Source organism: Ranitomeya imitator, chromosome 5 (assembly GCF_032444005.1).
Source record: "Ranitomeya imitator isolate aRanImi1 chromosome 5, aRanImi1.pri, whole genome shotgun sequence".
Lineage (NCBI taxonomy): Eukaryota > Metazoa > Chordata > Amphibia > Anura > Dendrobatidae > Ranitomeya > Ranitomeya imitator.
The window spans coordinates 634,089,003-634,110,506 of NC_091286.1; the positions used below are offsets into that span (position 1 = coordinate 634,089,003).

Below are 21,504 nucleotides of genomic sequence, written 5' to 3' on the forward strand. Positions count from 1 at the left end.
ATGTCTGGTGACTGGGTTGGCCAGTCCTTGAGCACCTTGATCTTTTTTGCCTGGAAGAACTTTGTTGTAGAGATGGATGTATGAGATGGAGCACCATCCTGCTGCAGAATTTGACCCCTTTTATGATTTGGAATATAAGAGGTAGGTAAATACTTCTTGATATTTTAGGCTATTGATATTGCCTTCCTCCTTGCAAATGTTTTGCACACCCCCATACTGAATGTACCCCCAGACCACAATCTTTCCACCAAATTTAACTGTTTTCTGGGTGTATTTTGGATCCATATGGGCTCCAGTAGGTCTCCTGCTGTATTTGCGGCGGCTGTGGTGTAATTCTACTGAAGATTCATCAGAGAAATCCACCTTATGCCACTTTTCCAGCGTCCATCTGTTTAGCAGGCTGTGGGACTTTGCAAATGCCACACTGTTTTTTATTTGCCTTTTGTTTGGTGCTGGCTTCTGGGCACTGATTCAACCATGGAGGCCATTTCGAGACAGAATCCTACAAACTGTTCTAGTTGACACAGGGACTTGAGGTTACCAGGCCTGTTGGAGCTCTGCTGCAATGGAAGAGGGGCTTGCTTTGGATTTCCTAACCAACAAACATTCCTCCTGAGCAGTTGTCTTGCAGGGTCTGCCGGACCTGGGCTTGTCAAACACATCTCCAGTCTCTTCAAATCTTTTTTTAATTCTTTATACTTGACGCTGAGACACATTAAAGGCGCCAGCCACCTCTGCAGTGGGATCTGGTCTTCAGCCTCTTGATAATCCAGGCTTTGGTCACAGGGTGGATTTTTGGCATGTTGTCAGAGCTCAAGTTGCAGTTCAAGTGAAGGTCTGTGGTGCTGGGTTTCTTTTTAACACACACACACTAATTAACCGATTATTTACTGAGCACAGGTGAGGATGTAAACTAGGATTGGGTGCATTACATGACCAGGCGACAAAACTTTTGTCTTGCCAAAATCTGACCATTCTGTATCCATTAATTGATCAATATTTCTGCATTGATGCCAATTTATTTTCTTAACCTAAACCACATTTCGGAGGGTTTCAGCTTTCAAAAGAATAATTTAAACAACCAATGGATGAATTTAACATCAGGTTATAAGCTTTTATTTACATAACATGGATAAGCGACATAACTTCTGTCAGGGAGTGTACATGACTTAGGGGTTAGCATATGTTTATGATACCCGATTCCAGTGATGTATCACTTTTTTTACTGGGTGCAGCAGTTGTGATACAATCCCCGTTTCCTCTGCAGCAGGGAATCTCGGAATGCTGAGCGGCATATAACCCCGCCCACACCAGGGATTGGCAGCTTTCTGTCAATATATAGAAAACTGCAAATCAGTGGAGGGGGCGGGATTAGACTAGGAGCCAGGAGACACCTAGTCCTGTAGTGATAATCTCCTCATGATAAAACACTGATTGCATTGAAACAAAAACAAAGCTAGTAATTGATACATCACTGGAATCAGGTTCTCTGACCCTACATCATCATGCTGCTCTCAGATTGCACAGCAAAACCTACTGACAGTTTCTCTTTAAGGGATTCTGATGCTCCTCTCATAACTCCACTTATCTGCTTCCTTTTCCTATTGCATCCAACATGTACTCTATCCTGGTCCAATACCACAACCAATGTACACCTTTATGAACAGCAGGTGCACAGGATTGTGAGAAATGTATTTTGGGCCCCATCGTTCGCACAAAAGAATAAAAGTAGAAAAAAAAATGTTGTACAAAATGTCTTGAATAATTTACATTTCCATGCCTGCGCCTAAGTTTTCCATTCTCTTCTAACCCCCTTATATGCAGTGCGGACTTGGCAGGCCATTTACTTCTCCAGTCCGTATTCTGCAGGAAGAAATAATACAGGATTTCTTTTATTCTTTCCCTGGACTATTGGATTCTAGCTTGATCTGACAAAGCGCTCCTATAAAGTAGGGCAAGGTAGCTTTAAAACTAGCACAAAGTAATCGATAGCCTATCCTGCTTGAAAGGCCGGATCGACTAGACATCCATTAAGAAGCCTTAGAAGCGAAAGTTCAAGACACAAAAGTCACACAACATAGAGATATATACACACACACATATAATATCTGGAGAAATTCCATCTGGAAACGACACGTGCTGCAACAGCATTTGTAAAATTGTTTAATTATTAATGGATCTCTAACAAAGGGAGCGAGCAAAGAATGAATTCAGCTAGAGGAATAAAGAGCTGTCGGGATGGGAAAATCTACAAAGCGGAGCGCGAGCACTCACTATTAGATAAAAATACAGGCAGATCTGTCAGATTCTAGCAATAGGAGCTAATGAAAGAGCGAGACAGGGAAAAATCTCTGCAACATCAAAACCTCGCCGCTGCATTAACCACCCAGTCAAGACCTCAAAAACTTACTTTCAAGGCATTTTTTTCCCTAATCTATGTGGGGGCAAGTAATGTAGAAATGACTGTCTGTGACTTGGGACTTTCATCCAAGCCTTAAACTATATATATATATATATATATGGAAACAGGAACACATATATATATATCATGTGCTACTAGCCTTACACATAGACATCTACAAGAAGCAAAAAAAGAAACATTTCAAAAAATTGCCGAAGAACTAAATATAACATTCACAGCCACACACAGAAAATGTTTCTTTTACTTGCCTTCACCAGAATGTGTCAATGTGAGCCAGGAGTGTGGATTATGCAGCTCTACCTTCCTCTCTCACAGCAGGAAGTAACAGCGCCAAAGAGAAGGAGCACGTTACCCAGCAGGAAGGACAACAGCAGCGTAAAACTCCATCCCTGAAGATTAAAGATTTTCCCTCTCCATTAGTACATGCTTAATTAAAATAATTAACTCAAGAGTTAGTCACCCTCCTCTGCCATGTTCTTCATTGACAGGCTGGCTTTAACGGTAACATCACTACTACAGGATACCTGACCAATGCAACCAATCACTGGGTTCAGCAGCTCTGTTGATGTGAATGGCATGAGATGCTGTGCCCAGTGATTGGCTGCAGTGGTCGTGACGTCACCTCTAAAGTCGTTATCCAGAATTTTTTTTTTATTTTTTTTTTTTACTATGAACCAAAAATCTATCAGGGAGGTACAGTAGTTGCCTGTTCTATCCAGCGCTGGCTCAGAGTCCTCACTGGCCACTTCTGCCGGCATTTCAGCTGCTCAGGGTCAACGGAACAGCTCTTGTCTTCTGGGCTGCTCTGTCAACGGGGAGTGATTGCCGACATCATGCTGATTGACAGCAGTTAGGCAGTAGTGAGAGGCAGTCAATCAGCATGATGTTAGAAGTCACACCCCTCTGTTCATATGATGGCAACCAAAGAAGCAGAATCGCTGGCAGGAGTGGTCTATGGCCCTTCTATATTGGCAGAGATTGGTGCTGGTGCAGAACAGGCAGTTAACAACTACTTGCCTGTTAGTTCTTGGACTCACTGTAATTAATGTATATAATTCTGGATAACCTCTTATATAAAGAACGGGACAGCTGCAAAGACACCGCGCTGGACCTGGGAAGTGCGAGAAACCAAGTGGAAGCTGTTGGGTAAGGAAAGGTTATTCCTGGAAAATAGCTCCGATTATGACCACGATTGAGGTGAAAACGCGTTGCTTTCTCTTTTATAGTCACCACTATTAACCAGCCTAGTGCAATGCTTTTTTAGCCACTTTAAATAAAATGCAACTTTTAAAAATTTTTTTTTCATTTTTTCTACATTCCTGGAAATCCCCTTAAATAAATTACAAGGTCTCTTGACAAGATGCAACCGAGAACTGTATGCACAGAAAAACTGTACACGCATTTGCCATGTGCAGTCTGGAAAGGTGACGCGTATAGCTTCAATATGTTTCACCTGTACAAGCCGCATCTTCTGGAAAGCGTGGTGCGAAATGACAGCAACTCGTGGTAAAAGCAAATCAGTGATCGTGGTGTGTTTGCAAAATGCCAAAAAAATGGGTATGGGTGTAATTTTAACGTAAGCCAAAAAGAAAAACAGCCCTTAAAATTTTACTTTTAATGCTTAATGTTATTAAAAACAGAAAAAATATTAATGAATAATAATGCACATAAATAGCACCTCCCAGGTCCTAGTGTTAGGGAAATATTGTATTAGGCGGAGAATAAAAAATGCAGCGTAGTGTAGCAATCCTACACGGACCATAAAGGGTCCTTTATATACTGCTGACACCTACCTAACAGCGGAGGTTGGCACCCTAGAATTCAATACAGTACAATACAATGCAGAATATCCTGGTCCCTGTGTCTTTGTCCCTGTGTCTTGTTCCATTGCCTTGTCTGTACTTTGTCTTTTCTCGGTCTCCTTGTCTGTGGCTTCCTTCCCTGCTTTGTCTTTCCTTGTGTTCTCAGTCTGCTTACACTCCGCACTCTTGCGGCTCTGCACTCAGTCCTTGCTTCGCACTCTCTGGCTTTGCTCTGTGGCTCCGCTCTTTGCGGTTCTATCTGGCTCCGCTCTTTGCGGTTCTATCTGGCTCCGCCTCCTGTGTTTCTGCACTTGGCTCCGTCTCTGCTCTTGGCTCCGCCTCCAGCGTCTCCGCTCTTGGCTCCGCCTCTAGCGTCTCCGCTCTTGGCTCCTCCTCCAGCGTCTCCGCTCTTGGCTCCGCCTCCAGCATCTCCGCCTTCAGCGTCTCTGCTCTTGGCTCCGCCTCCAGCATCTCCGCCCTTGGCTCCGCCTCTTGCGGCTCCGCCCTTGGCTCTGCCTTCTCCTTCTCTTTTCTTTGCTCCACCTTCTACTCGTACTCAGCCTCCTGCGTTTCTGTTCTTGGTTCTAGCTCTTGTGCTTTCGCTCTGCATCCGCTCTTGCGGTCTTTCTCTACTTGTTACTTAGTCCTCCTGTCTGAACAGGTTCCAACCTGTTTCACATACCTGCCTGCAGACCGGTCCCTACCGGTTCTTCCTATGTTCCAGCCGTACCCGCCTGCCTACCAGAGAGCCAGCCGTGTCCGCCTGCCCGCCAGTGTCTCTGTTGTACCCGTCTGCCTGCCTGTGTCCCAGCTGTGCCCGCCTGTCAGCCAGATTGCCAGCCGTGCCCGCTCCGTTCCTAAGGCCTCTTTCACACTTCAGTCTTTCGGCGTCAGTCAAAAACCGCCATTTTCGTCAAATGACGGATCCGCCATTTCTTTTTGGCGGATCCGTTATTTTCCCATTGACTTGCATTAGCGACGGATTGTGGCGGATGGTCGTCCGTTCCATCCGCCATGCGACGGAACTCCAGCAGACATGCGTTAAAGGCTTACATCAACTGCAGGAGCAGAAATGTTATTTATGTGCTAATTTGCCCTTGTAATATGATCTATGTAGGGCAAACATCCCAAGAACTACGTAAGAGGTTTCAAAAACACGTATCAACCATACGCCTGGCGGCTACGGACCAAGGCAAAGGTAAAATCTTGACTCCTGTGGCGGCGCATTTCTTGCTGAAACATAGGGGTTCGCCCATTGATTTGCAAGTTGTGGGGTTACAGAGGGTTTCCTGTGGCGAAAGGGGTGGCAATATATCTAACTATCTCTTGCGTGCTGAGTCCAGGTGGATTTTCGATCTTCAGGCGGTCGCACCCATGGGCCTAAATGAGGAATTGCTCTTCACGGGGTTCCTAGGATAGTTGGCGCGTAGATTCATTGGGGTATTTTTAGTTTCTGGGACGTCTGATTTGGTTCCCTTCAGATTTGGTGCCCATATCTAATTTTGCATTTGTCTCCATTCAGGAAGGCTGAGGACGCACCCAAAAGGGTGATGATCATCCCTGGAAATTGGGATATGGATATTACAAGCTTACTGTGGGGACCAACATGGATGCAGAGGTCTTTGACACATTAGATAATGAAGTGGACCCTGGAGGGTGGATGTGCGGCATGCCATTATGGCAAATGGAAGGACATCTTATGCAGAAGAGATTTTGCTCTCACAGCTACAATGCGGATTTTATGGCAAACTCCTATTATGGACCATGGGCTCGGATGCGCATTTGAGATTGGCAAGTCGGAAGGGGCTTGTGATGAAGAGTGCTTTCTCTCGTATAGATCTGGATGGTGTCGGCCTCATCGACTATGGGACTATAAGCTGGGGACCGGAAACGTCTACATAGCGGCATTGAGAGAATACTCGTACATATACTTACGGACTCAAGGGACATCAGTCTGTTTATATTTATATATGTGTGTGTTTTTTGCCTGATATTGTTATATACTGTATATGGTTGCTGTATAGGTGTTTACGTGCACTTATACCTGTGCACTTGCCAACAATAATAATATTCCTTTCTCCCTTTCAGGTTTTCTGGGTGGCTTTATATGCCCTGTCTTTTTGTGTCCTTTGGCGGTTTTGCCTTTAATCACTAGTATATGTCTATGATTGTGATATCTCCCGGCATTCTGCGGGTGGATATCTTGTGCCTCTGTGTCTTGCTGCAACATGCACACTCTGCCCTCTTTTTACCTGTTGTGTTTTTTTTTTTTTTTTTTTTTTTTTTTCCCCTCCCTTCCCCCCTCTCTGGCTTTTTGGTCCTTATCCCACCCCCTCTGCTCTGTGTCCCATGATGTGTCCATCTAGCCGGCCTCGCTAGCTTAGTCCGGTCCTCGGGCTTTATTCCATTTCTCTTTGCCCTGTGTCCTATGACGTGTCCATCTAGCCGGCTGGCACGGCGCGTGCGCAACGTGGTCCTATGGAATACCGCGGTTTGCGCGTGCGCATGTGACCCTTTGGACGCTCTAGGATTGCCGTTCATTATGATTGTGTTCCTGTCGTCATGGCGTCGCCGGCGTCTTCCGGCTTTTACCTCTCTCTCTCTCTCCCACACCGGTATGCAATTTACCTTATTGGATTTATTATTTAAGCACACACTGTTGCACCTTTAGTTTCACTTCCCCTGACGAAGCTGCGGAGGCAGCGATACGCGTGGGGTGCGCTCCCACCTTATCCTTCTCCTACCTCAGGGCCATTTTGGGGCTGTTATGTTCCCTGGCTCTATGTGGATTTAACCCTTGTGGTGCTCTGTGCCCTTTGACATTGCTGCATCTCCATATACCAGAATTGACGCAGGACAGGTTGTATCCACAGCTGTTATATAGCATGCTATCACATTCCAATCTCAGGACCATGTATTGCATGGATGTTTCATTTTTTGGTTATTAGCAGTGGATACTGACATATTGTGGTCGAGTCCTTTGCGGCCTGTATAGGCACATTTTTGCAGGAGAGCATATGTGACTAGGTGCATCTAGGGTAGGATATTACTGTTTTCCTATTGTATTATGGGATTGTCATTTATTATGGGATATGATGGGTATAGGGATTTGTACATTTGTTTTTAAATGTTTTTAACATGTTTTTTGAGGTGTTTAATAAAGGTGTTTTGCTTTATAGTACTACCGATTGTCTCTATATTTTGGGTTGTGCATACTATTTTTAGTCTACCCTTTCTCTTTTCGTTTGTCCTGTTCTATTTATAGACTAAGTATTGCACCCCTTGATGGTGACTGTGACATTATATATTGGTGCGCCCCTTTCTATCTTTACTCTTGTGCTAGTTGTTGCCCCGTGTCCCGGGGTGTTCTTTGGGAGCAGCACACGCATATTTTTGCGTAATTTTGTATATTATTATTATTATTATATATATAATTATTTTTTTTTTTTTTTTTTTTTTTTTTCATATTGGTTTTTGCATACTCGGGTTTAGGGTGATGGACTGGGAGGCTAGGGAGGCGGCCTGGCTAGCCAAACCATCCAATGTGTTTGATCTTTCTGGATCGGTTGCTGTTGAGTCAGAATCAGGTTTTTCCAATGTGTGCTCAGAATTGATGAGGGCACATAAGACAGGGATTAGACTCTGGTGGAACATGAGGAGTCTAGAAGAGTATTTGAAATTAGGTTTGATACCTCGTGGTTTGAGGGTCTCCATATTTCCAGCTTGGGAACCCTCAGGATCATTTAAACAGATTTGGGAACAGGGTCTTACACGCTGTTCAAATATACTTATCAACCTATTATTGGAGCATGACAGAGACCTGTTTACGGCGACCAAGACCTCCATTAAAGAATTGGAAACCAAATTGAACACATTTGAAGGGACACAGGTGCATACCTTCAAGACCACACTTAAAGAGACCTTGGACAAATATGAGGTAGAGGTGACGAGCAGGAAGCGTAAAAAACTTCTTAGGGACAGGACTGATTTTGAGCAAAATGCAGTGTATAGATGGACGCACAGGGGTAACCCACGCCGTACTAGAACCTATGGCCATGGTTCCGTGACAGCAACTACAATATCCACCTCTCTACCTCGTGGTGAAGAAAGCTCTAGTGATGATTTTTTATCTTCCACCGGAAGCGAGGTAGACCACGGACCAGGCGTGGGAGGAGACGGAGGGGGAACAAGAAAACGCATAACGCGCCACAGGGACCACAATCCGACTTACCCCCACAAATACTCAACCAGACGGAAATAAATCAAGCCTCCTCCCCCCCTGATACGGAACAGACCTCTGGAGCCTCTACATCCACCCTCCAGGTAATAAATCTTTCTAAATATGAACTTACTGCGGTGGAACTTGCCGTCCTGAAGAGGGGTTTAACTTTTGCTCCCACACATACGGCCGACAAATTTACTTTAGTTAAGGACCTCTATTTGTTTTGTAGGAACCTCACATTTCAGGTTATCTACAAAAAACCGGATATTCTACAATCAATACCTGAGGATGAGCGCCAAGCCTTTCAAGATCTACTAGCCCTACTGGAGGAGAACGAATCAGGGTGTACCAGAAGAAAGTTCCCTGGCAGAAATAGATCCCTTAAAACGCCTTCCTTTTCCTTGGTACCCGCAATCAAGATATTCTTTGAGCTGGTGAAACGAGACATTCTGGCAATGCCAACACAGGTGGGTAGATCCTCTAACCTTAATCTTGCCGAAAAACGGGCCTTGCGGGACTTACAAAGCAACAAGGAATTTGTGATTAAAGAGGCGGATAAGGGGGGCAATGTGGTGCTGTGGTCAATTGAAGCATATTTAGAGGAGGCCAATAGACAGCTCACTAACCCCAGATGCTATCAAAAATTACCTTCAGATCCCACGGCAGTGTTTGCGTCTAAATTTGACTCTTTACTCTGCAGGACGCTAAGTTTCGGCATTATCTCGCCCCAAGAGAAAAAATATTTATGGGTGGAACATCCGGTCACGGCAACATTTTATATGTTGCCGAAGATACATAAAGACGAGAAGAAACCACCAGGAAGGCCGATTGTTTCTAGCATTGGGAGTATCTGCGAGCGGGCAAGTGAGTATTTGGACTTCTTCTTCCAGCCAATAGTCACGGCCTTGCCCTCCTTTATAAGGGATTCTGCCCATTTTATTGAGGTCTGTGGACGGATAGAACTGCCGGGAGAATTCTACCTGGTAACTTGTGATGTGGAGTCTTTGTACTCCAACATCAAGCATAGTGATGGCCTGCATGCGGTTACTTTTTGCCTAGACAAACTGTCACACTCAGATCGGGGGCATGATTCTTTTCTGTTGGATCTGCTGAAATTTGTTCTTCATCACAACTATTTTTTGTTTGACAGAACATTTTATTTACAGACAGCTGGAGTGGCAATGGGGGCGAAATGTGCACCAACCTACGCAAACATCTTCTTAGGTTGGTGGGAGGAGGTGTTTGTGTACCCATCCCTGGCATATCAACATCATGTCCGGAATTGGCATCGCTATATCGATGACTTATTCTTTATTTGGTCGGGCAGCAGGGAGGGTTGTACTGATTTCATCCACAGCCTCAATTCCAACCCCCATAATATCTTTTTAACCCACTCTATTTCCAACAGTTCGACTAGCTTTCTGGATCTGAGAATTTTCGTACAAGGGAACAAGCTGGTCACGGACCTTTTCCGGAAGCCCACTGCTACTAACGCTCTTTTGGAGTTCAACAGTTTTCACCCTTGGCACACGAAGGTGGGCGTCCCGACGGGACAATTTTTACGCATTAGACGTAATTGCACTCGGGATCAAGACTTTCTGATGCAAGCTCGGGATCTGACGGACCGCTTCAGACAGAGGAGTTATCCCAAACGAGTGGTTGCCACGGCTTTCCAGCGAGCAAGACAACATGATCAGGCCTCACTTTTGATTCCTGTGGGTCGTTCCCGAGAATCGCAGACGAGGTTCATCACGGACTATAATGACAGCTGGGGGCAGGTAAGACACATCCTCACTAGACATTGGCCGATCTTGCAAACAGATATGCAAACCACACAAGTCATCAGCAATAGGCCGTTATTGACATCTAGAAGAGCCCCGAATCTGAGGCAGTTGTTGACCAGGAGCCATTTTTCTAGGCCCACGGTCAAACTTAATAGGGGTATTGTCCTCAAGGGATCATTCCCCTGTGGGGAATGTAATGTCTGCCCCTTTATGACGCCCACCCGGGACATATTTACACACCCCACGAACTCCAGCAGACATGCGTTAAAGGCTTACATCAACTGCAGGAGCAGAAATGTTATTTATGTGCTAATTTGCCCTTGTAATATGATCTATGTAGGGCAAACATCCCAAGAACTACGTAAGAGGTTTCAAAAACACGTATCAACCATACGCCTGGCGGCTACGGACCAAGGCAAAGGTAAAATCTTGACTCCTGTGGCGGCGCATTTCTTGCTGAAACATAGGGGTTCGCCCATTGATTTGCAAGTTGTGGGGTTACAGAGGGTTTCCTGTGGCGAAAGGGGTGGCAATATATCTAACTATCTCTTGCGTGCTGAGTCCAGGTGGATTTTCGATCTTCAGGCGGTCGCACCCATGGGCCTAAATGAGGAATTGCTCTTCACGGGGTTCCTAGGATAGTTGGCGCGTAGATTCATTGGGGTATTTTTAGTTTCTGGGACGTCTGATTTGGTTCCCTTCAGATTTGGTGCCCATATCTAATTTTGCATTTGTCTCCATTCAGGAAGGCTGAGGACGCACCCAAAAGGGTGATGATCATCCCTGGAAATTGGGATATGGATATTACAAGCTTACTGTGGGGACCAACATGGATGCAGAGGTCTTTGACACATTAGATAATGAAGTGGACCCTGGAGGGTGGATGTGCGGCATGCCATTATGGCAAATGGAAGGACATCTTATGCAGAAGAGATTTTGCTCTCACAGCTACAATGCGGATTTTATGGCAAACTCCTATTATGGACCATGGGCTCGGATGCGCATTTGAGATTGGCAAGTCGGAAGGGGCTTGTGATGAAGAGTGCTTTCTCTCGTATAGATCTGGATGGTGTCGGCCTCATCGACTATGGGACTATAAGCTGGGGACCGGAAACGTCTACATAGCGGCATTGAGAGAATACTCGTACATATACTTACGGACTCAAGGGACATCAGTCTGTTTATATTTATATATGTGTGTGTTTTTTGCCTGATATTGTTATATACTGTATATGGTTGCTGTATAGGTGTTTACGTGCACTTATACCTGTGCACTTGCCAACAATAATAATATTCCTTTCTCCCTTTCAGGTTTTCTGGGTGGCTTTATATGCCCTGTCTTTTTGTGTCCTTTGGCGGTTTTGCCTTTAATCACTAGTATATGTCTATGATTGTGATATCTCCCGGCATTCTGCGGGTGGATATCTTGTGCCTCTGTGTCTTGCTGCAACATGCACACTCTGCCCTCTTTTTACCTGTTGTGTTTTTTTTTTTTTTTTTTTTTTTTTTTTTCCCCTCCCTTCCCCCCTCTCTGGCTTTTTGGTCCTTATCCCACCCCCTCTGCTCTGTGTCCCATGATGTGTCCATCTAGCCGGCCTCGCTAGCTTAGTCCGGTCCTCGGGCTTTATTCCATTTCTCTTTGCCCTGTGTCCTATGACGTGTCCATCTAGCCGGCTGGCACGGCGCGTGCGCAACGTGGTCCTATGGAATACCGCGGTTTGCGCGTGCGCATGTGACCCTTTGGACGCTCTAGGATTGCCGTTCATTATGATTGTGTTCCTGTCGTCATGGCGTCGCCGGCGTCTTCCGGCTTTTACCTCTCTCTCTCTCTCCCACACCGGTATGCAATTTACCTTATTGGATTTATTATTTAAGCACACACTGTTGCACCTTTAGTTTCACTTCCCCTGACGAAGCTGCGGAGGCAGCGATACGCGTGGGGTGCGCTCCCACCTTATCCTTCTCCTACCTCAGGGCCATTTTGGGGCTGTTATGTTCCCTGGCTCTATGTGGATTTAACCCTTGTGGTGCTCTGTGCCCTTTGACATTGCTGCATCTCCATATACCAGAATTGACGCAGGACAGGTTGTATCCACAGCTGTTATATAGCATGCTATCACATTCCAATCTCAGGACCATGTATTGCATGGATGTTTCATTTTTTGGTTATTAGCAGTGGATACTGACATATTGTGGTCGAGTCCTTTGCGGCCTGTATAGGCACATTTTTGCAGGAGAGCATATGTGACTAGGTGCATCTAGGGTAGGATATTACTGTTTTCCTATTGTATTATGGGATTGTCATTTATTATGGGATATGATGGGTATAGGGATTTGTACATTTGTTTTTAAATGTTTTTAACATGTTTTTTGAGGTGTTTAATAAAGGTGTTTTGCTTTATAGTACTACCGATTGTCTCTATATTTTGGGTTGTGCATACTATTTTTAGTCTACCCTTTCTCTTTTCGTTTGTCCTGTTCTATTTATAGACTAAGTATTGCACCCCTTGATGGTGACTGTGACATTATATATTGGTGCGCCCCTTTCTATCTTTACTCTTGTTCCATCCGCCATGCGACGGATCCGTCGAAATTTGGCGGACGTTGTCTAGACATTGACGGACTTTGTAACGTTTTTTGTCGCCGCCGAAAAGGCGGACCGCGGCGGATCCGTCGCGTCCGCCTTTTTTTAGAATAGGTGCCTATGGGCGACGGATCCGTCGCAATCCGCTTTTTGGCGGATCCGTCGCCTCAATCCGCTTTTTTGATTGCGCATGCCCCAAAAAGTGGATACTTTGCCCAGACAACCTAAAAACTATATAAAGAGGACAGGTCATTCCCAAATGTACCAGCCAGCAAGAGAGACCCTTCCATGCAAGAGAGACCCAGCCAGACCCTGCCAGCAAGACCTTGCCAGCCAGGCCCTGCCAGCCAGCCAGCCAGCCAGAGAGGCCCTGCAAGCCAGAGACACCCTGCCAGACCCAGCAAGGAAGACCTTTCCAGCCAGGCCCTGCCAGCCAGCCAGCCAGCCAGAGAGGCCCTGCAAGCCAGAGACACCCTGCCAGACCCAGCAAGGAAGACCTTTCCAGCCAGGCCCTGCCAGCCAGCCAGCCAGAGAGGCCCTGCAAGCCAGAGACACCCTGCCAGACCCAGCAAGGAAGACCTTTCCAGCCAGGCCCTGCCAGCCAGCCAGCCAGCCAGAGAGGCCCTGCAAGCCAGAGACACCCTGCCAGACCCAGCAAGGAAGACCTTTCCAGCCAGGCCCTGCCAGCCAGCCAGCCAGCCAGAGAGGCCCTGCAAGCCAGAGACACCCTGCCAGACCCAGCAAGGAAGACCTTTCCAGCCAGGCCCTGCCAGCCAGCCAGCCAGAGAGGCCCTGCAAGCCAGAGACACCCTGCCAGACCCAGCAAGGAAGACCTTTCCAGCCAGGCCCTGCCAGCCAGCCAGCCAGAGAGGCCCTGCAAGCCAGAGACACCCTGCCAGACCCAGCAAGGAAGACCTTTCCAGCCAGGCCCTGCCAGCCAGCCAGCCAGCCAGAGAGGCCCTGCAAGCCAGAGACACCCTGCCAGACCCAGCAAGGAAGACCTTTCCAGCCAGGCCCTGCCAGCCAGCCAGCCAGCCAGAGAGGCCCTGCAAGCCAGAGACACCCTGCCAGACCCAGCAAGGAAGACCTTTCCAGCCAGGCCCTGCCAGCCAGCCAGCCAGCCAGAGAGGCCCTGCAAGCCAGAGACACCCTGCCAGACCCAGCAAGGAAGACCTTTCCAGCCAGGCCCTGCCAGCCAGCCAGCCAGCCAGAGAGGCCCTGCAAGCCAGAGACACCCTGCCAGACCCAGCAAGGAAGACCTTTCCAGCCAGGCCCTGCCAGCCAGCCAGCCAGAGAGGCCCTGCAAGCCAGAGACACCCTGCCAGACCCAGCAAGGAAGACCTTTCCAGCCAGGCCCTGCCAGCCAGCCAGCCAGCCAGAGAGGCCCTGCAAGCCAGAGACACCCTGCCAGACCCAGCAAGGAAGACCTTTCCAGCCAGGCAGGCCCTGCAAGCCAGAGACACCCTGCCAGACCCAGCAAGGAAGACCTTTCCAGCCAGGCCCTGCCAGCCAGCCAGCCAGAGAGGCCCTGCAAGCCAGACCCTGCCTGAGACAGCCATGTGAGTACTGTTATCTTGTGTGCGTGCTTGTGTGCTTGCGTGCTTGTGTGCGTGCTTGTGTGCGTGCTTGTGTGCGTGCGCCTGCCTGCCCTGTTTATATGTTTTTCATACTATGCTGGTATTTTGAATAGCTGAGGTGTAAAATGTGTTTTGTGTGTGTTTAAATGATGTGTGATGTGTTCTGCATTTTTCTTGTTCTCCATAATGTAGTTGCATTTCAAATAAAGAGCAGTGTAGCTTTTTGGTGGGGAAACAGGGGCTAGAGGGTTTGGCAGCTTGTGCATCAAGCATATCTACCATATAAAGTTTGACGGTTAAAAAAAATTTTTTTCATTTTGTGTTGGAGGAAATCTAAAAGTTTTTTTAAAACGATGTAAGTGTAAACTTCCTACACCTGCATCTATCCTTTTGTATAGTAGCTTAGAACTCTCTGTATACTTACAGATCCTAGGAACCTAGAGGTACGCAAGCACTGACCTACTCCAAGATTGACGCAATACCACAATGTCTTCTTCAGATAGCCCCCCAGCACATCAGCAGCAAACTGAGGTGTGTTTTTTTTTTTCCTTCTAAAAATGTTTTTGGGGGTACAACTATGGTAATTGTGTGTTATGTATTCACAGGAATATGAAGCAGAGGGGCTAACAGAAGGAGACGTACAGGGTGGAGAAATGCAAGGAGCGGGAGCGCATAGTGTAAGTTTTGAACAGACCGATCCTCACATACAATGCACTACACCCAACACAAACATTCAGCACAGCACACACAATACATATGCATCAATCAAAGAACATTATTAATTATTATTTTTTTTTTTTAAATTAGTCTTCACAATCCGGGGCTCGACGTAGAGTTCCTCAAAGCACCTCCCATAGTCGTCGGAATGATAATCGCGGCGGTCGCAGAAGAGTAAGTTCCTTTTTGTTTTGGTGTTTAGTAAAATTTGAAATTCATGTGGTATAATCTTTCCATTTTTATTCTTATCTTTTTGTTAGGCTTCACGGCGTGCTCCCGAACAAGATGATGAAGAGGAGGGCATCGATGTGAACACCCTCATCGAAGCAGTACAAAGTCGGGAGCCGCTGTGGAACATGTCGGACCGCCGCCATGCTGACCAGTTAATCACCCGACGGCTATGGGAGGAAGTGTGCAGTGCTGTTCTTGATAACTGGGAGGAACTCGATGCTGGGGCCCAGGATCTAGCGCGTAAGTATTCACACTTCATAACCTTATGTTAGGCTAGGGTCACATTGCGTTAGTGCAATCCGTTTAGCGCTAGCGGATTGCGCTAACGCAATGTTTTCTATGGGGCTGCGGTCGGGGTCGCGGTAACGTCCCTGCTCTTGCAGATCCCCGATCTGCGAGAGCGGGGAACGGACTGCGGGCGCGCCTCGGACGCTGCAAGCAGCGTCCGCGGCGCGCCAGGAATCACCGGCGCGACGCTATCGCGTGCCGAACATGGCACGCGCTAGTGAAGCGCGTTCCCATTGCCTTCAATGGGCGCGTTAACGGACGCGTTGCACGGCGTTAATTTAGCCGTGCAACGCTGTCCGTTAAACGCGGTCCCATAACGCAATGGGAACCCAGCTTAAGCATGATTTAATGTGGTGTATAGTAACCAATTTTTGCTTTCTCTTTCCAGGTAACAGGATTATCGTGCGGTGGCGGTCACTCAGGGATCGCTTCAAGAGGGAGTTTAATAAGGAGATGCAGGCCCCGAGTGGATCTAGAGGACGCAGGAGCAGATATAAACATGCCAGAGCCCTGTCGTTCCTCCGTTCGACACTGCTGAGCAGAAGGTAAATATTCAACGCCACATATTTTCAGTCAAACTGTAAAAATGTGTAACCTTCAATTTTTTTTGCAGCAAGGGCAATTGTAATATCCAGATACTAATTTTTTTTATCTTCTTCTTTTTTAACAGCACTTTCTGCAGCACTCGGGAGCCTGCATCAGAGTTGCACCCCTCTGGAGCGATCCCTCAAGAGTCCGCCACCGGGGACCACGTCGACCCCTCTGTTTCTGCACCTTCCCTCTCGTTTGATCCCTCAGCCCCATCCACCAGCGCTGGAGCAGCAGGGCAGACTTCGTCACTTGAAGCTGCAGGTGATGAGTTAGAGTTCCCTTTACCCCACCCCTCTGCCACTGCCGCAACATCTAGACCAACTTTGTGGTCAGGACGGCAGCGCCAGAGAGGTCAGGAAAGGAGCTATGCGCCTGACTTTTTGCACCTGAATGCATCCTTTCACAGTGCCATCAAGCTTTTGAGTGAGCAAACGTCTGCTGGGTACAATATGCTTAACAAAAGCATACTTGAACTCAGCAGTCGTCTTGATAGGATGCAATCAGATGCAAACCAGTCACCAAGACACTGTTTTTTTCAGTCTGTCCTCAGGCACATGGAAAATCTAACTCCTGACCTGCAGATGCATGTGATGCAAGGCTGCCACACTGCTCTAGCGCAGGCGTTGTCCCATGCCCCTCCACCTACCCATCATGTGTCAACACCTTTCCCCTCTCAAGCCACCGTCTATCCTCCCGTCCGTCCTCCTCCTGTCCGTCCTCCTCCCGTCCATTCTACTCCTTCGTCATTAGTTCCTTCCCCCCTTAGTCTTTCACAGTTTTTACCGTCCCCTTTCCATTCTTCTCCTTTAACTTCTCCGTTCCCGATCCCACCAGCACCTTCATACCTCACACACACCACATCTGCACCTCAACTCTCTACACAACCTCATGTTTTCACCACCCATTCCACTTCTGTTCCTCCCCGTGATGTCATGTCCCCCACTCTCGACGTGGTCCGCCCTGTCAGCCCCTCCGCTACTATCTCCACCCCAAACTATGAGAATCTGTAAAGAAATAAACAGTTTTTTGGTTTAAAAACAATTTTATTGTCTTTCTCTTTTTTTTTTAAGTAACCAAGGTTATAGCAATAGTTACAATAAACAGTGTTTAAAGGGTAACGTTGCAAAACATACAATGCTGCATTAAAGTACAAAGATTTTGTAAGCAAACAAAAAATGGTATTTTTACAAGTGTAAAAAGAAAAAATTTTTTACACCATTTCATACTGCCAGTCAACTGATCCTGCAGGAGACATGAAGTAGTCTGCAAAACTGTCCCGCATTCTGGAAACTGCTACTGGACTGCGAAAAGTGGGGTTTTGGTAATCACGTAAGGTGCTTTCTGAAACATTATCCTCCAGGGAAACTTGTTCTTTTGATAAAACAAAATTGTGCAGGACAACGCACGCTTTGACCACATCATCGACAGTTTCAGTCTGCAGTTTAATTGCAGTGAGCAGTACTCTCCATTTGGCAGTTAAGATGCCAAAAGCACATTCCACTACTCTACGTGCTCTGGTTAAGCGGTAATTGTAAAATTTTCTTCCTCTGGGTCAGTCCACTACTTCCAAAGGGTTTCAGCAAATGTGGGGAAAGCTGGAACGCATCATCTCCAACGCAAACAAATGGTAATAGTGGACCAGTGGTTCCAGGGAGAGGTCTAGGGGGCGGAAACTCAAATGTCTCTCCATATAAACGGCGCCCCATTGGTGAATTTTTAAAGATTTGTGAATCATTTGCGCGTCCATACGCACCAATATCAACAGCGATGAACTTGCATTGTGCATCTGCTATGGCCATCAACACAATAGAGAAGTACTTCTTATAGTTATAAAACTGTGATCCAGAGCCTGAAGGTTTGACGATCCGTATGTGCTTTCCATCAACTGCTCCAACACAATTTGGAAACTGGCAAATTGGATGAAAATTTTGGGCAATCTCCAGCCACCTCTCCTGTGATGGCTCTGGGATGTATTCCGCTTGTAGGCACTCCCACAATGCCCGGCAGGTATCTCTGATTATCCCCAAGATGGTGGATATCCCAAGCCGAAATTGAAAATGGAGTGATGAGAACGACTCTCCAGTTGCAAGGAATCTGTTAACAAAACGAAAAGACAATAATTAATAAAAAAATTCAAAAAACAACATTACAGTTAAAAGTATGATGAATGAGAATCATTTTAAAAAAAAATTACTTACCGAATAGTCACCATGAGACGCTCTGCTGGTGATATGGAGAATCGCATCTGGGTGTCTCGTCTCCGTATACAGTCTTCCACATGGCCCAATAAAAATTCGAAATTTTCAGCTCTCATCCTCACATAATTGAAGAACTTCTGAGGGTTTTCCCTTAGTTCAATGTAAAGCGTGGAATAAACACCACGGGTCATACGTTGTGCTGTGATGGGATGGATCCACAGCCTTCTCTTCCGCCGCTGCCGTAGGATGCGCAGTCTTTCTTCCTCCCTCTCTCGAACGCTGACAGCCAACTGATTTGCCTCAAAAGTAAAATCCGCATAGATCTTTGCAATGTTCGCCAGTACTCCTTCCATTTCTGCCACTTTCTCTACAACCTTTCAAAGATGTGGTGTAAATACACGCTATATATAGTTTTCCAGTAGTTTCCAGTAGCCAATCACATTGAAATCCTCCCCTTTCAAAAAACGGATCCGTCAAAAAACGGTTGCAACGGATGTAAAAACGGTCGCAACGGTTCTAACGGATCCGTTTTTTTAACGGATCAAGGCAGCTGATCCGTCAAAAAAACGGATCCGTTAGAACCGTTTTTTCACCAAATTTGACGGATCCGTCGATCCGCCACGATGTCGGACCTAACTGACGCCACACAACTGAAGTGTGAAAGAGGCCTTAGTGGGATCAGCAGCCACAGCCAGACATCACCCTGGAGTGGCACCTGGTAGCTTCCTATTGTACAAGTCTGACCTCACCATCAGAGGCTCCAGCGAACACCTGGGAAGCTACTTAGTTACGCCCCTTCCAGGGAAGTTTGGTCTGTGGTCCAGTGGGGCCACACTCCCGTATGCCCGCGCCAACCAGTCTGGGCGCGTGCGTGACAGTTTGCACAGGCCATGGTCCCCGCTGAGTCCCATGTGCCTTCGCTCTCGGAGCAAGATGAACTCTCTTCTTGCCAGTATTGGCCTCTGAGGAAAATGTTTACCCAGTCTGAAAGCCAGTCCTTCACTGCTCCATCCCCTATTGTCATCTCTAATGAGCTGTTTGATCGACTTCAAGCCTGCGCTCCTAATGACGAATCCAAGCCAGCAGATCCTCCATGCTACTATGGGGACCCAAAGCAATGTCGTGTGTTCCTGGAGCGGTGCTTGCGTTATTTCAAGTGGCATGCTACCCAATTCCCCACTGACTGGTTGAAAGTAGGTTTCTTAATGGTCTACCTTAGAGGAGATGCTTTGATGTGGTGCGACCCCCTTTGGGAAGCAGGGGACCTCATCATCTCGAATCTGCCGGCCTTCCTGGTGGCCTTCTGTAAAGCCTTCGATGAGCCAAGTACTGCATCTCCTGAAAAGTCTTCCCCTTCAAGCTCACAGAGACGGTCCAGACTAAAGAAACCTGTTGGTAAACCGTCACTTCCGTCCATGACCGTCCAAGACTCATCTGTTCCACAACCCGCCAAAACGGCCACCCGAGCAAGATCCAAGAGGTCTAATAAAAGGGGTCTGGCAAATCTGCAGCCTGAATCTGGTGCTGAGATTGAAATACGGTATCCCTGTGGTTGTAAAGAACATTCAGATGGTCTTTGCCCTGTGAAGCCTGTACTCCAAAACCCTGGGCCAGTAGGAGAGGCTGCCCCTGGCGAGAGTACTTCCTCTCCGTCAAAGTTAATGACTGTTTCTCTGCCTTCTGGGAGCTTTGGTGTGTTTGAGCCGCCTATCATTCGGAGTCAGTGTATGGTCTCCGTTCTACAGCTCCAGAACCCGGTGTGGGCGTTGCCTGATAATGGCCGAGCCCTGCTAAAGAGCAGTCTAGTCCTGCAAGGACAACTACAGCTCCAAGTTGGAGCCTTATACACAAAGAAGTTTGTTTTCCGTATGCTGTCTGTTATGCCCATGGGTCATTCTGAGCCAAGGACTCTACCACCCGCTCTGGTCAAGAGTTCCAGTAAAGTGCTTCGTTTGAACTTACCCAGTCTTGAGAAGTGTCTGGTTCCCATGCATCAAAGACTCTCAGCAGTGTCATCTTCTTCAGCTGGTCTGCTAGTCGTCGAGTCAAGGTGTGCTGATGTCACTGAAGATGGGGAAACGGTGACGATGTCTCCACACATCTCCAGCGACTATACCAGTAAACAGTTGTAAACAGTTAGTCGTCGAGTCAAGGTGTGCTAACGTCACTGAAGATGGGGAAGCGGTGACTATCTCTCCACACATCTCCCACGACTATTCCTGTAATCTGTTCCTAGGAACATCCCCGCCGTTTGGACGATTTCTTCTGGATAACGGGCAGAAGATGGTTCCTATGTGGATACCTTCAGCGTCCTTGTGGCCGGCTGGTGAAGATTTCAAAACAGAAGTTTGTTCACCTCAATTTTTCTCTGACCCGGTGGAGCTGTTGTTCTCCTCTCTCATCTCTAATGACTTTTCTTGTGTTCCGTATCCAAGAACATCTCTGCTACCTGTCGGGCAAAAGTTGAATCCTATGAGAAGGCTTCCAGTTTCCATGTGTCCGGCTGGTGAAGATGTTAAGACAGCAGCATTCAATTCCCTGTTACCTGTCTACCTGAAGGAGGTGGTCCAGCTCATTGTGGAAGCTAACCCTGTTGAGCACCAAGAGACTTTGTTTTATGAGATTCCTGGTGACCCGCCTGCCTTATTCTACCCTGAAGATGTCATGTTGGCCTGGACTATGTGTGCTCCTATCCTTCTTCTACAAGTTATTCTGGCGGGCTTGAAGAAGAGGGACCGTAAAGGGGGGGTACTGTAACAACTCTGCTGGCCTCACATCTCTCACACAATCTTACCCACTGCTCCAGGCCATGATGTGGTTTCTGTTTCATGCCAGCTCCATGTTCTGTGTCTCTGCTCTGTGCATTCTTCATGGCTATGTGTATAGGGGGCCGGCGCCTGAACTCTCTGGTTCTTATAGGAATCAGGTGCATCTGTCTAATCAGTTCCTGACCAATTATCAAGAGGCCTCCTGTATATAGTGCAGCTCCACCCTGTGGTCTGGGCCTGTGCAATGTGTTAGCTCAGTTAGTGTTTTGCTGCTGAGTTTGCCTGGCCTTGCTCTGAGATACTCCCTCTGAGCTTTTCTC

At 47.1% G+C, this 21,504-nt stretch overlaps 2 protein-coding genes across 3 annotated transcripts in view; one reads left to right on the forward strand and one right to left on the reverse strand.

The window, feature by feature from the left end:
• The window catches only part of NBAS (NBAS subunit of NRZ tethering complex), an 854,371-nt gene that overhangs the window by 17,298 nt on the left and 815,569 nt on the right, over positions 1-21,504 (reverse strand). The gene's annotated exons all lie outside the window — the stretch shown is intronic.
• LOC138638644 (uncharacterized) lies at positions 9,523-11,149 on the forward strand. 2 transcript variants are annotated; one of them, XM_069728115.1, is made up of 3 exons: positions 9,523-10,224; positions 10,571-10,651; positions 10,976-11,118. In XM_069728115.1, the coding sequence occupies exons 1-3, from the start codon at positions 9,628-9,630 to the stop codon at positions 10,982-10,984; spliced, it is 687 nt and encodes a 228-aa protein (XP_069584216.1). In that variant the 5' UTR covers positions 9,523-9,627; the 3' UTR covers positions 10,985-11,118. The 2 variants fall into 2 exon arrangements, with proteins under 2 accessions (XP_069584216.1, XP_069584215.1); XM_069728114.1 differs by having other exon boundaries at positions 9,523-10,651; positions 10,976-11,149.

Excerpts from the sequence above, each read along its gene's own strand:
- LOC138638644 (XM_069728114.1), top strand. The coding sequence starts at position 9,628 with ATGGGGGCGAAATGTGCACCAACCTACGCAAACATCTTCTTAGGTTGG. Across the intron at positions 10,652-10,975 it reads GGCTACGGACCAAGGCAAAG|GAAGGCTGAGGACGCACCCA; the intron begins GTAAAATCTTGA and ends GTCTCCATTCAG.